The following is a 15882-nucleotide window of genomic DNA, read 5'->3' as shown; positions in this document are numbered from 1 at the left end:
TGAAACAGTCACTGCACTAAAATTCTGATATAAGAATTGCCAAACGATCCTTTCTTTAAGAGTTTTAGCGATTGTTTTTACCTACAAATGCATAAATCTCTGATATAAAACATCTGTGCTACCCTTAGATTTGCAAGATTTCAATATAAACTTCCTAAAATACTGTCCTTTTCAACAATAGGTAACAAAGATAAGTTTACAGAATCACACATACGATTCCCATTCCAGGGTGTTTGTTTTTAGGGAAGACTACTCTGGTGTCTCACACTTACCCTTTTGGGCTTATTATATGTTTATTTCTTGGCTCTTCTGAACTGTTTGCTTCCTTTCGTCTCTTTTTAGAATGTTTAACTTTCGGTCTCCTCTTATGCTTCCTTCTTCTGCTTCTCTCATGTTCAATTTCACTTTCTGAGGATGATTCTGAAGAGGATGAGGAATTGGAAGAGGAATCCGAGACTTCTGAATGACTTGGCTTCTTCCTTTTTTTCTCAAAAACTTTTAATAAATAGTAATAAAAGTATTAGTACTGGATTTCACTGCCCACCTTTCAGAGAAAAAAAAATGATTACTAAGTATTATAAAACATGTTTTATATAAAGTACACTAAAAATTTAAATAAACTTTTTTTTTCAAGTTAATAATACAATTTGCTGGTGAGATTGATAGGTAACAAAGCCCTCATGAAGTTTATATATTAGTTTGGTCAGATAAGAAAATAAGTAACTACATAATATAACAAATGATAAATGCTTAAAGAGGGAGGAAAACACAGAGTAAAGGGAATAAGGCAAGTCAAGGTAATTTAAGATAACATTTGAGCAGAGACCTGAAAGAAGCGAGGGACAGGGGTCATGCAGGTATCTGAACAAAGAGTATTCCAGATAGAAGGAACAGCTAGCACAAAGCTCCCAAGTGTCTGGCATGTCTGAGTAAAGATTAACACTGCTGGGAAGACAATGAATATGGAGAGATGAGAGAAACAGCAGAAAGCCAGAATCCCTTACAGACCACTGTAAAGACTTTAGTTTTGGTTGACAGAGAGGGAACCCTTGGAGAAGTTGGCTCTGGCTGCTGCTGAGGACTGTAGAGGGTCAAGTGGAAGCAAGAAGACCAGTTAGGAAGCTATCATTACTGAGAAAAGATTATACAGAGGCGATGACAGAGGCAAAGTGAACAGTAGTGAGGCTATTGGAATAACCCAGGTAGAAGATATTTGGGTTTGGACCGAGTTGACAACAGGGGAAGTAGAAAGAAAAAGTCAGAGTTGGAAAGATTTCTGATGGATCAGATACAGGGTGTGATATGGAGGAATCAGGGCTATTGGTATATGACTTGTAGGAGTTTCTTCCACTACTGAAATCTAGGAGGTATCTCTAAGTTATAGTTTTCAACAAGTGTTACCTGTATCCAAGCTCCCTCTGTTCTCAAAACACTCTTACCGTCTTTTGTTGACTTTGTGGCAAGCACCCCGCAGTCAATAACTCGTACATCTGCATATGGTCTACTTGCAGCATCAGTTTTCAGATTTTCAATTTGTTCGATTACTTCAAAACCAGAAATAACTAGTCCAAAGACAACATGCACCCTGTCACAATACAAATTCAAGAAAAACTGGTTTGATGATAGTTAAGCCAAGAGCAGTAATCAAGACAATTGTTGTAAATGACATGTTCACAGACCTGAAAATAAAAGTGTCTGATGTATGAAGCAACTAGAAGGAAATTAGAAGTTCTTCTTCATAAAAGGTAAAAAAAAAAAAAAAACCCGGCTCAAACTGGGCCTTAGTTTTCTGCTTTTAAAACAGTGATTCTTAACTATTCTACAGCAGAGAGTATAACAATCAGACTGCACTTGATACTGAGCAGCACCTGTGGTCTCAGGACTACTGCCTCCTGTGATCCTCAGGGAAAGCTTGGCTATGAGAGAATAAACCAGAGGTCAAGAGTGTCCCCTTGAGGGTTCACCACAGTCTAATTGGTTGGACTGGCCACCAGCACACCTCCCCAAAATAATAAGAATGTAACTCTTACCCATCCAGGTGTGGAGCAGGTTTTGTGGTACTGCGCAACAAACATCAACACAAACAGATGGCAGAAACCAGGTGTTCAGGTGTACAGAGCAGAAGGGTTTAGAAGCACAGCATGTAGAGAACAAAGAAGTAAAGATAAAAAGGGGAAAAAGTTAAACATGATATACACCTAAACTTAAAAAGCTTAAAAACAGCAATAGTAGTCATTTTACTGATTAAAAAAACCTTCAAGATGACAATGCATTACAAACTTTTATCTCTCCAATATGAAGACTATATATATATACATATATGTGAAATAGGTTTGAAATACACAGCATAAATATACATTAAAATTAAAGTTACTCTCAAATCCGAAACAAAGACAATAACAAAAACAAACTCAAAACTTATCAAAATCATTAAACAAGAATAAAAAACATCTAGCCATTTGCTTATGGAAAGAAAAGTGTGATCAACACTTAACAAGTGCCCCTTAAGTGAGTTTTTCTACTAGTTATTTTTCATACTGGGTTAGTCTGCATCTTGTAGGCAGGTAGCTGGAGGTAGGCCTCAGGAGCCATTTCTAGAACTTCCTGCCCCTCTTGCTTCACTTAAGTTGCCACTCAAAACAACTCAGAAAACGCAATAGGGAGCAAATCTTCTATCTGCCAACACTTCTGACCACAAAGTAATCGTAGATAACATTACAGATACTTTACATTTCCATGGCCCAAAAAACATCCAACTGGTTGCTTTACAGTCACAAATTGGCAGACAGCCACTGTTGGGAAGCCTATGGGGTATATTATGATTAAGATATTTTGAACCCAAGCTGGTTTTCCCATAGCATTTTCACAGATCTTCAAACTATGTGAATTATATAGTGGAAAAAAATTCAAAAGTAGATAACTAGACTCTATCACAAACATCTTAGTTTATGAGAAAGAGAAATTATATTTGAGAGAATGGTCACTGGATTCTCAGACCATGTGAAAGCAGTCAATTATACTAGAAGCTCTAATGTCAATTTTTATAATCATTTAATGTAAATTCTAAGAAATATGTGAATAAAACATAATTTTAGCCTTCAATACTAAAAAACATTATTCTATCAGGAAATATAACACATATATTTACATTAAGAATTTTTAGTTCTGTAACAGTACTACAGTTTAGCTTTAAAAAATTTAAATATCAACTCAAGAAGTGGCAGAATTTTAAAGGGAATCTTGAGTTTTAAAACCACTAGTCTCAAATTTTCCCTAGAAGATTGAGAAGTGGTAGTTTAAGCCAATGTGACCATAAAAATGAATAAAAACAGAAGAAAGAAGAAAAAGCAAATGTAGCAAACAGTGAGGCACTGATGCTCAAATCATGAAAGGAGCATCCAAAAACTACCCTGACAGTAACTTTAATACAGAAATGTGCTTCCCATAATTACGCAACTTTACCAAGCACAGTAAAGACAGTAAAAATTAGGACATATGCTAGACAGTGATTCCACTGTATGAAAGATGGAAAGAGGTAAACATTTTAAAGGTAAAAAATGTTCTGTAGTGTAAAGGATCAGTCTCAAACATGTAGCAGTGAAAACAATGATGCATTAATTAGATATATTTCTCTTCCTTGGGCCTTTCTCTCACAACTCTCAGATATTCTGGTATTGAGGAAAAGTCTATACATTTTCTTAAAACACACAGAATCCAATTCAGTTTGCACTCTGGTTAATCTTAGGAACAAATGGTGTGATTAAAAATTTGAACTTACTGCAGTGATGCAGCGACATACTACCTGAAACTCAATTTGAGAATAGAACCTTTATGACAGATTCAGGTTTTGTTTTTAATTCAAGTGAGAACTGAACACAAACTCAATCCTTTAGTGCACTAGTAAGGAAAACAAATGAAGACAAGAGCAATTCTTTCAAGGATAAATTTCAACTGGCCCAATATGCCTAAACAGTTGTGAATAACCAAGTCTATTACTCGCATCTGCAATTCAGGATGCAAAAATACAAACTTATGATTTAACTGGGTTAGGCTACATAATAAGAATAATGGAAGTAGCCTAACAAAAAGAAGCCCTCTGGAGTTCTCAGCCCACATTCTAAGAGCAGAAATTCCAAGGTAAAGCAGGCTTACTGGAATTGGGCTGATGGGCAAGGGAAAAAAATGATACACAATGATATGCTTGGTCCAAGCCGTTCAACTCTACTAAAATAGACAACGAGATCTCACCACATCAACTCTTAAAAATTGATGTTTCAAAACTATACAGCTGTAAGGACCAATGTAGTGATAACATTTGCCCAGTAAGTTAAGACCTTAAAGCCAGGGCTATCATAAATATGTAAGTTTATGCATGCTTATGAAAACACACCTAAAGGAGAAATAACCACAAGAACATTTCAAGTTAGAAAAGCTTCCAATATTTTCACATTTCCATTTTCTACTGTCACTCAGATACTGATTTTCCAGTTCCCTTCATCTCTGAATCTGCTTTAAAAATACATGCACAAGGGTTCATCTAAATCTCATAAATCCTAGAAACAGAAAAGTATGACTGATACGCCCAAAAAAGAAACTACATTTTTTTTTTAACCATTATCAAAGCAGATTTTGGCCTTATACAGAAAGTAACAGTTCTGTACTGAAATGAGATATAAACCATTATATACGATATACCCCACTCCCCAAGATGTGTGGGAACTTGGTGGTAACAGGCCACTGAAATTAAAATTATACTTCCCAGGATTTACTATGAACAATAAAACACACTTAATTTTACATGTACTGCTGCCACAGATCAAGCAGAAAGTTTTTTTCTTAATGCATATAACAATAGGATTAAAGAGATAAATAAAGGTAAAGAAAGAAAAAGAGAGAGCCTTAGAGTAATGAGACATTACCTTTGGAGCGCACGGTGTAACAACTCTTTCTGTAAATTTTACACAAAAATGGCAAGAAATAAATTGTAATACACTTTTAAGACAAGACTGAATCTATGTTTTAATATCAATATAACTTTGAAATTAAATACTTTCAAGTTTATGCAAAGCAAGAAAGCTTTTTAAAAAGGAGGGCTCTAAATTTTCTTTCACATAGGATATGTATGTAGAGACGAACTATGTTTAAGAGAAGCACTGAAGTGGGAATCTGCTCAGGTCCCTAATATTTGTAACATCACAGTGTGAATAATAGTTAGAAACAAAATATTATATTTTGTTTTACAAATCCTAGATACTGGCTAAGTCAACTAACATCTTTCTCAAAAAGATAATAATGTATCTAGAGTACATAGGTAAATATAAAAATCTGAATGCCCAGAAGCAGTTACTAGAGGTACAAAAACAAAAATCTCAATGGAAAGAACTGAGTTAAGAGACTTCAAAACAAAATTCCAGAGAATACTTTTTACTAATTCACTTCAAATAATTAAGGAACCTTTCATGTTTCTACATTTGAAACCTTTTTTCGGTTACACATCACATCACACTACTGTACGTTATGAGTGAATGAGCAAATGTTTAGATTGTAGTTTCTGTTCACTGCCATTATACACACTTTTAGTTAAGTCACTGAAAATAATAATAATAAGGCAGCATACCTAGAATTTTAAGAATCTTCTCAAAGGATAAAAAGGCAAGAGAAATGAAAGTATAAGAAAATGCATGCTATCAAATCTTGGTACTTTCTTTTCCTCTCAAAAGTCTGATTTCCCCCATTATAAAAATTTTTTGTTCAATGAATATACACTTTCTGATCAATTTTAACTCAATTAAAATTTAAACATATCTATTACTATTCAGACCAAAACCCATATTATATACAGTGGACAAAATTCTTTACAGGGGTTTTGGACATACTAAATCTTGAAATATTTAAAAATGTTAAAAGGCATTTATACATGAATGACTGTCAAAAAAGAATATGTTTCAAATAACGTGGTGTTTCCAATGAATGTTATGAAAAGAAGTGACTCTATTTGTAAAGTAGTATGGAAATAACGACAATCTATTTGTCATAACCTTTAACATGCAATTTTCCCGTTCGACTCCTAAAACTGTCATGACTGTAAGAGGCACCAGATTGTACAGAGTGACAAACCTCATGTAAGGGCAATGGAGACTAACCAAGCCACATTACAGTGCTCTACCTGTCATTCCAAAAGTCACTAAAATAGAACAGCTTTAAAAATTTCAGCACTAAAATTAACATAATACACATCAAACACCACAAGATATAGAACTCCGTCCACGCTGCTAACACAGATGTCACACAAACACTAAGTAATATTCAGACTGGATGTCAGGGATGACACTTGATATCCAGAGAATATGGATTATGGTTAAGTGTCATGAAATCTGTTCATGAAAAATCTTTAAATTAACATGAAGGTACTGTTCCTAAAAAAGTAAGGAAAAAAAGCCAGAACTTCTCAGGTTATTAATACTTAGTAGCATTTCTTCTCAAACAAACTCATGAGTATGTGGAAAGAAAAAGCATTTCTACCTCCAAATATCAATATAGCTTTGTAAAGCCCTGAAACCAAACCACCCCTCAACTCCTCTTGCTCTGCTACTCTGAAACAATTGGCACTTCTCTCATTCAGGTGAGTAGCTATTCTAAATGACACAGATGATATCCTAAAACTTATGTTTTCCTCCCACAGTCCTATTTATAACAAGATGTAACAAACAAGATGAACTTCTGTTTAAAGTTCAAAGTCCGACTTTTTGACTATCCTATTTTCTTAAATTTTTATAATTATCATGACCACTAACAGTGGCAAATGACAAAGCCTGTTCTCAAAGGTTCTGTGGGTATTCCCACTCCCTGCTGTGACATGAGGCCTTCACAGACTAAGCCAAGGGGGATGAGCGTGATCATTACTCCAATATGCTCTGCTGGTGCTGCTAAGCTGCGCCAGTTGTGTCCGACTCTGTGCGACCCTATAGACGGCAGCCCACCAGGCTCTGCCGTCCCTGGGGTTCTCCAGGCAAGAACACTGGAGTGGGTTGCCATTTCCTTCTCCAATGCATGAAAATGAAAAGTGAAAGTGAAGTCGCTCAGTCGTGTCCGACTCTTTGCAGCCCCATGGACTGCAGCCTACCAGGCTCCTCTGTCCATGGGATTTTCCAGGCAAGAGTACTAGAGTGAGTTGCCATTGCCTTCTCCGTCAACATGCTCTAACAGCAGCCAATGAAGAAACCAGCTGACTTTGGCAAGATGAACCAAAGCTGCTTTGAGCCACCTTTCAGACTGATGAAAATTAAGCAACTACAACTATTTCTTTTAGGCAAGATAATATTTGCATATAAATCATTTCATATACTCAAAAATTTAGGATCAACCTATAAAAACACTTTCTTCCTTTAATGTCTGCATTTTCACACCAAAATGTTATTTATATTTGAAACTGAGCTACATACTTTACAAACAGAAAAGGAAAAACAAAACTAACTCAAGGCATATGGTAAGACTAGATACAAGGTTTCCTGATAGGTTAGTGCTCTAACCCAGGAGAATATAGTTACTTAATACAAAGTTATAAATTACCTAACTAATCTCTTTAATCTATGTTATGCAGTATCTTTTTCATCTTTCTGATGAATGAAAGACAATGAAAATCAGAACCAGACTTAATAGTTATTACTGATAGCTAAAGGACAAGAAAAATGCTTTCTTGTGTGTCATATTATTTTTCGAGCAACACTTGATGCATCTAAAACTGAATAAAATTAAATTCAGGGGAATTCCCTGATGGTCCAGAAGTTAGGACTCTGTACTTTTACTATTGAGGTTCAATCCCTGGAACTAATATCTCACAAGTCTAAATAAATAAACTCAGAGCAGACTGGTCAATAAACCTATGTAGCATACAGTGTTCAGCATGCTCTTTTTAGCTATCAATTTCTTCAAGATTATGAGAAAAATCCCTATAACCTAGACTGTATATGTCTTTTCTTCCTTATTTAGCATTATCTATAGAACAGAAAGACTGGACTGGAGGATCTCTAAATTCTTTTCTAGTCCTAGACTTTATAATCCTGTAACTTTTATTGCAGCCTCTTCCTAGTCTTTGGCCTAAAAAATAAATAATAATAAAATGAACCCCATTAACATGGTCCCAGGTCTTTGAATTCCTTCAAAAATACCTCAGTATGAACAAACTATTACTTCCTCAGTGATTCATGGGGATAGTGCCATGTATTACTTCTTTCGTGTTTCTCGAGCAGTACTACTCCAAAAACAATTAGTTTTCTTCTATTTAGGTCCCTAAAAGCAAAATCACTATGACTAATATAGTAGTAGATATAAGCAATTACTGCAAAAACTATAAATAGCTTTATACAAAAGACAATCTGGTTTTTATCACACACATAATTTTTCCACCCAAAGAAAGCAATATATACAAAAAATTTTAATAAAATGATGTATATGCCTTAGGAAAGAGAGGTCTTAAGTGTTTCAAGTAATGAAGGCAATAGTTTTTACAAAAAGCACAAGAATTCTTGAGGAACATTTTGCTCAAGTACCCATACTAACTGCACCAAATTTACTCCTTGGAAATACAAGGCAACAGATTTATAACATGATCTACAAATACAATTTTGCAAGGATTTATTAAAAGTCCTTATTAAGCAGAACTATAAAGGCAGTTCTTGGCATTTTATGATCCATTCTCACACTACCCTTTCTTTTTCAGACTGCAGAACTGCTGCTCAAGGTGCCAAAGAAGTGTGGGAGGAGGATAAAATGTAGAAGTCACCCCTGGGAAGCTATCTGACAGCTCAGTGACCATCAACCCTCGGAACCTCAACTTTTAGAGCAATTGTCTGTGATCATCTATAAAACTTGAAGATTGTACATTATGCTTTTTCTAACTACTTCTAATTCCAAATAGATTTGGGCTTGCAAGACATAGATTTTCAAAGATACTTCTTTCATGGGCCACCATCTCCATTTTACTTATTCTTTGTATAAAAGCAAGGAAACATTTTATTTTGAAAAGTGAATGTTAGTTTTATTTTATCCTGAAACCCCTGAGGAATTGGTACTTTCAGCCCACATAAAAAAAGCACGTGCATAAAAGCTTCTTAAAAAAAAAAAAGAGGATTTTATTTTGTGACTGCAAAAATGTTTAATTACTTCCAAGATTGTTTTTAACTGAAAACTCATTTCCAAAAGTAAATTTCAAACTAAAAGTAGAAAAGTTTCTTTCAATCACAAGTTTACAGTGATCTTAGTGCCATCCATAATTATAAAAACAAGTAAATTATCAAAACAAGGTTAAAACTTAATCCTAATTTATAAATGTTAAAATTTTCATTTGGCATTCCTTAAAAGATAGTCCAATGTAAAATTAAGTCATGTAGAAAATAGACATGGCTTTAATTGTGTTTGATGCTAAACATTTCTAGAAAAGACTTAAGCAAATACTAAGTAACAAAAAAACCAGATACTCTACATTTTTTGAAGTCAGACTCTCATATACTGAATTTTAATCAATGCATATACATGCATGGGTTTTATCTCTTAACATTTTATAAATAAGCTAATAAGTATGTAATAATGGGAAGAAGCTGCTGCTACCCAATAAATCAAATTTTAAAAGTACTGATATAAAAAAGGAAATCTAAAAGAAACTTTAGAGCCCTCAGATGGTAGCTTTTGACCAATGAATCGTTAGTTTATCATGTTCACAGTTCAGATAAGCTTAAAAATGGAAATGGGAAACCTTAATCAAAGAGTAAACAGTTCCTACATTAAGTTTTTCAAAACATTTCCCACTACTTTTTTTTGGCTCTCAAGGAGATTAAGAATAGAAAAATATTTTAGTAAAGAAGTATAGCGACTAATACTCTATGGGATCAAAAAAGATAGAGGAATAACTGTTTTAGGTCTTCTTTTTTTCCTGTACAATTCCAAGCATTATTATCTTCTGTCAGCTTTCCATTTTTAGGACATTCTTGGGAACAGAATGCCCCTTATCTGAACTTTATCAGATCATGTTGGAATTTATTTTTCACACAAATATAAAGTGTGAGATTTATTTTATATGAATACTTTACTCCTTTAAATACAGGGAAGCGCCATTCATACCCATCCATTCAGAAAGATGACAAAATTTTTTTCTGGTATGGAAAAAATATTTCTCCAATACACATAGCATAACTGCAGAGATTTACTTCAATCAAAAGCATTAAACTCCATACTAGGCAATTACCTTTCATATTTTATATCATGGAGTTATAATAAAAATAGGTTTTGGAATAACTTTACATAAGAACATATCAGACAGTATGCCAAAAGTCTTTCAGATGAGAAATAACTAAGGTTTTGGTTGTGTATACATGTACATGTAAAGGTGTTTGTTTTTTAAAAAACAAATTTATCATTCTAAAGTTTTCTAAGCAATAACAGCACAAATTTTTGGTGAAAATGAAAGCAATATTGGGTTAGGTCAATTACGCATAGAGATCTCACATAGTTTAAGATTGCTACAAATGTTGGCTTAACACCAAATCATTTAATTCTATACAGTGTCAGAAAATAATGGCACCTCTCTCAAACTGGCTCAAAGAACAACAGTAAGAGGGAAAAGCAACCATACTATGGTTTACTCAAACCAACTGCTTTCCATGCCAAGGATACATTCAGTTCCAGTCATGAACAATTTTTTAAATGCTCATCAAGAGTTTATATTCCAATTCAGATTTGATAAACTGAGCCCCCAAATTTGTTAAGAGTCAAAGCCAATTTCTTAAGATGACAACAGAATAATTTACATCTTCAAGTTATGTCTTTTAAGCACCATCCTTCAAATCCAGGATATATTCTTAACACTGAGATGGCTGTTAAGAGCTTACCAGTTACTATAACATAATAAAACTCAAGCTGACAGAACCTAGCAGTAAATTTGGATCAAGGATACCATCTTTCTCATGAACAGCGCTTCTCTGTTTAGGAAAAGCTCATCTCTGAATTATGCCTACTCACATGAAAAACTGGGAACCATTGGTATGTTTCCCTCGATTTGCCATTGACAAAAGGAACGCTCTGTCATGTTTGAGAATAAAGTTTTCATCTGTTTGAAGAAAACACAAATTTGTCAGTCTCCAATTATAAGCCACTTTTAATGTGTAATGTTCAAAGTAGTAAATAGAAAGCAAAGGATGAAATTCCTCTTCTCGTCAGTACAGATACTTGACTATTTCGAAAAAAATTATTTTAACTAATTAAATAATGAAAGCATAAAAAAAAACACAAACAAACCCAGATACTACTTATTTACTACTTAGCCTTGAGAAAAAGAACATATATTTAATACTTTATACAAACAGCCTTAGAACAGTCACTTTTAGTAGCAACAGACATTGGCTAAATGATATTTAAACTATTAACTTTCAGGGAAAACTACCAAGAAAATTAAAGAAAATCTTTATAGTAGAGCTCGTTTCTTCCAAATTTCTAATCATCCTGCATAATGCACCATTCATGGGAGCTTTAATAATCCTCTTATGTGCTTAATTTCTTATGGTAAGTTTATTACTCAATCAAATTGTTGCTAGATGATGAAACCAACCCTAACCAAAATATTACAGTAAGTTTAGAGACATGCCTAATTAAATCAAGTATGTAGATTCTAATCAATAGGATCAAAAACTAAGGAGGAAAGCCCTGCAAATACAAAAATTTTAAAGATTCAATTAAGATATGCATACAAGTATCTGCCACAGGCAACAACCGTGTTAAAGTGGCCTACAGTATTAATTTCAAACTGCTACATGTTAATGGAATCAGCTGAAGAGCTGTTCGATACTAGTTCAAAGGAAAACCTCTGTCATAAAGATCACTTAGAGATGGATTTAATTCCAGCAGAAATATCCTGAAAACTAATTTATTTCCTTTTAACATTGATACAAACAAATCTTTCTTTTAAACAAACAGAAACACAGAAAACTTAAAAAACAAAAACAAAAAAAAGATTACCTTGGGAACAGGCTTCTGAAAAAGAGTAGTAATCCATTTTTCCCCAAAAGAAATATAAAAGACTATTATAACACTGAAGCTATCATGGCATTAAAACCTAGTAATACTGGATCCCATTATAAATTTCTGCAACTGACTTTTCTAAGGCTTTTTGGGGCAAGTGTAATAGTTAGATTTATGGAAATACTATTGTAGGAATAAAACACAATCATATAATTCTATTATACAAAAGAAAACATACAAACCTTTGAGAAAGGAAGAAATACCAACTTTTATTCAAAGACACTGTTTGGCTTAGAGGGGAAAAGAAAAAAAAAACAACTAGACTCTTTACCCTGATGTGGAAATAATAACCCATTGGAAAAAGAAAAAAAGATACAGATGCATGTATGAAATAGTATACAGAGTTTTCCAAGTCTTCAAGCAATATAAGAAATCCAGTCACAACCTGACCCAGACTCTCCATAAATTTATTAGGAAGGGTGCAAGGGAAAAGAGTTGGAGTTTGTGTTACTGAGCTTCGTTCTCTTACCTTTTCATTTTGCAAAAGACCACATTCTCTATAAACAAAAGAATATGTTGACAGTTTTAGGCAGGAAGATAGGAGTTTTCATGTATATAGTTGCCTAACCTCCATGCTGAAAGTCATGTTTAACCATAAAGTTAGCCTTAATTAATCTTGTCAATTAAAAGTTATATATTACAATATAATTTATCCCCAAGTTCATGCAAATAAAGTATTTTCATGCAGCATTAGTTTCATGCAAAAAGTGAACTATAAGTAAACCTCTTCTCATTAAAAGTACATGATCAAACTTGCTTTATATCAGAAATGAAACAAAAGACCATAAAATATTAAGCCTTACCTTTAAAATAACCACCATAAATTGATTCTCCACCTTTTCCATTACCTGAAAATAATGAGCTACGTTAAACAATAATGAAAACTAAAAATATACTAATATACATAAATTACTCTTTATGGTTTTAATTTGCTGGAGTTAATACCTTGTAATTCCTGCAGATGATAAAAATTCTACTAATCCTCAATCAACCTCATTTTTAAACTATAAATCCAATTCCATTATAATAAAAACTATTTAAGAAATTATCCCCACAACCCATTTATTTCAAACACTGACAAAACTCTAAAAGAGTAAAACCAATTGAACAATACTTTGGCATTCACTAGAGGGTATTCACCAAATAACTATTAAAACTGCATAAAAACAAAACAAAAAACCTTAATATTTTGCTTTTTATACATTCTTGGCTTACAACATTCATTCATCCAACAACTAATCACTGACCATCTAATATTTACATCACATTGTGACATAATATTTACAATAATGAGGTGCTTTAGGAATTAATACAGTTATTAAGAGCATAACTTTTAGCTCTACCTTCACTGAAGTCCCCACCCTGAATCATAAAGTTTTTAACCACACGATGGAATGTAGAACCTTTATAACATAACTTCTTCCCCGTTGTTTTCCCAAGGCCTTTCTCTCCTGGAACAAAAAAAAAAAGAAATGAAGTTTAGCTACAAACATATTCTTCCATGGGAATGACCATTCAATTAGCTCTTTGTCAAATTCCTCCCTTGTGATAAGCAACATTATAAATGTCTTTCTTCCCCATTTTATCTCCTGTTTAAAAATATAAATCCAATTACATGTAACAACGTCATCATGTTCTGCTTCTCTATCCTCTAATCATAAATTTATCGTGAGATCTGGAAGGCTAAATTTGTTCAATTCTATCAAAATAAATCAGTTTTGAATACATATGCTATTATTTTTTAAACTACAACGTATAAAGATTCCATTACATATGGTGGTACTTCCTTTTTAATTTTTGAGACCATTTCTTTCTCCTCTCTTCCCTTTAAGACATGCTTCCCTGACTTCTTATCAGTGAAAATAATATTTTTTATTTTTCATTTCACAATCCATTACTTTTTAAGGAAAATAGCTATTCTGTTAAGCAAGGTAAAATTTTAAGCCAGGACTTCTCATTGGAAATAATCTAATAATTCATTTACCTGAGCACAGGCAAAGGAAGTTTTTGCATGTTTTTGGACATATATCTGAAAAGAGCTGAAACATAATTCGACCAACTGAAATAAAACACATGAAAAAACAGGTAAGCAAGTTGATTAAATGTATCATATTTATATGGCAGAAATAAATAGACAAATTGAGAGGCCCGTTTTTATCATTCATTTTAATTTTTTAAGAGATTCAACAGGAAAAGAATTTAACTAGGCAATACCAATTAATAAGAACCATACTATATTTATTATTAGAATTCACATGCAACCAAAGTGATTTCAGTCCAGAACTGTGGGATTTTAAGTGTCTTTTAACAAGACCTTATTTTATTAGATCTCTCTTAGTATATCTCCTACCTGAACTATTAATCTTTAAAGATATTCTCGATAACAGTTGTCTGATTTATGCCTAAATCCCTCCAGTGATGATAGCACATCATAAGATAGTCCCCTGGGCTAGTACTAGTAGAAGAAAGTTCTGTCCTCTACATTCAGCTTTTTACCTTTATGCAAGAACTGTTCACAGCCAACCCTTGAACTGTCACTCACAACTAAAACTCACATTAAATTCCCTGAGAGGGCAGAAAGAGAATAGGTTATGGTTCCTAAAAACTAATCAACAAGCAAACAAGAAACAACAGGAGCAAGTCTGCAAATTCGACTTAATTATGCAATAAACAATCTGTCTACTAATGCAGGAAATTCAGGTTCCATATCTGGGTCAGGGAAGATCCCCTGGAGGAAGAAATTGCAACCCACTCCAATATTCTTGCCTGGAGAATCCCATGGACAGAAGAGACTGACAGGCTACAGTCCATGGGGTTGCAAAGAGTCAGACGGAACTCAGCATGCCTCTCATGCCAAGTGAGAAGTGTTTCACAAATCTGTTCATCTCAGGACTCCTTTAAACTCTTAAAATGATTAAAGCTTTTAAAATGTGGGTTATATTTTTTATACTTACTGTATTATAAATTAAAACTCAGAAACTTTCAAAACAAGAATACTCAGATACCTGTTCCATCAGCTGTCAGAGCGGTGACATCACTACATATTCTGTAATGTCTGGAAAACTCACCTTGTGCATGAGGGTACAAGGGGCAAATCATATTATTTTAAAACCTGTTTCAACTTTGCCCTCCTGTCAATAAAATAAGAAAGGGAATTTTGAATTGCAACCATTTTCCTGAGTTCCTTTTCCCTTTATTCTATAACAGCTTTTCCATTATGAACATTTGTACATAGTCAAGACTTGTAGAATAAATCAAAATTAACTGGATCACGCATAATCCAGTAGACACAAAATGCCTTGATTTACTGTGTCACTAAGATTTTACTTTATTCCTGGCCATGTCAGTCAGTTACTCTGAGGACAAAACAAGGTTACTGTGTAAGAAACAACCTTAAAGGATAAAAAGTGGAAGAATGGAATCATATAAGAAGACTCTCCCATGCCAGCACTGCCAAATCGAGTGCTGGAGTCAAATTTAATGCAATTTCAAAACCTTCTAGCTGATCTTGATGTCTAAAGAAATGAAAAAGTTAAGAAAGTAAAAAGGAAGATAGCAATGTATCTAAAAACATTTCAGAATTTTAGGAAATGCATGTAATATCAGTAATACTAAGTACTATTCTTTGTATTTACATAGAAATAATTTACAAGTGTGATAAGAGTATTTCCATCACTCATAAATCCCTAAGAAATGGCTGGCTAGGTGCGTGTTAAATTAAAAATCATCTAGCTTTGCAAACTACAACATACATAGGTCTTTGGTATCTCTTTAAGATAGATGCTTTTCAGAATAAAAGATATAATGAAAACA

General features: G+C 33.5%; 1 protein-coding gene across 5 annotated transcripts in view; it reads right to left on the bottom strand.

Annotated features, from left to right (window-relative positions):
• NKTR (natural killer cell triggering receptor) overlaps positions 1-15882 on the bottom strand; it is a 42589-nt gene that overhangs the window by 18594 nt on the left and 8113 nt on the right. For 3 of the 5 annotated variants that reach the window (XM_018066823.1, XM_005695581.3, XM_005695582.3), the window contains exons 3-9: positions 14054-14128; positions 13413-13520; positions 12873-12917; positions 11014-11101; positions 2031-2060; positions 1440-1585; positions 273-495 (exon numbers count right to left, since the gene is read on the bottom strand). In XM_018066823.1, the coding sequence (XP_017922312.1) occupies positions 273-495; positions 1440-1585; positions 2031-2060; positions 11014-11101; positions 12873-12917; positions 13413-13520; positions 14054-14128 (715 nt within the window). Of the gene's footprint in view, positions 1-272; positions 496-1439; positions 1586-2030; positions 2061-11013; positions 11102-12265; positions 12567-12872; positions 12918-13412; positions 13521-14053; positions 14129-15882 lie in introns of those variants that run through there. The other 2 variants (XM_018066824.1, XM_013973349.2) reach the window with 2 other exon arrangements.

Source organism: Capra hircus, chromosome 22 (assembly GCF_001704415.2).
Source record: "Capra hircus breed San Clemente chromosome 22, ASM170441v1, whole genome shotgun sequence".
NCBI lineage: Eukaryota > Metazoa > Chordata > Mammalia > Artiodactyla > Bovidae > Capra > Capra hircus.
Note: the sequence above shows the minus strand (reverse complement) of the source record. Positions and strands in the feature narration are given on the sequence as shown.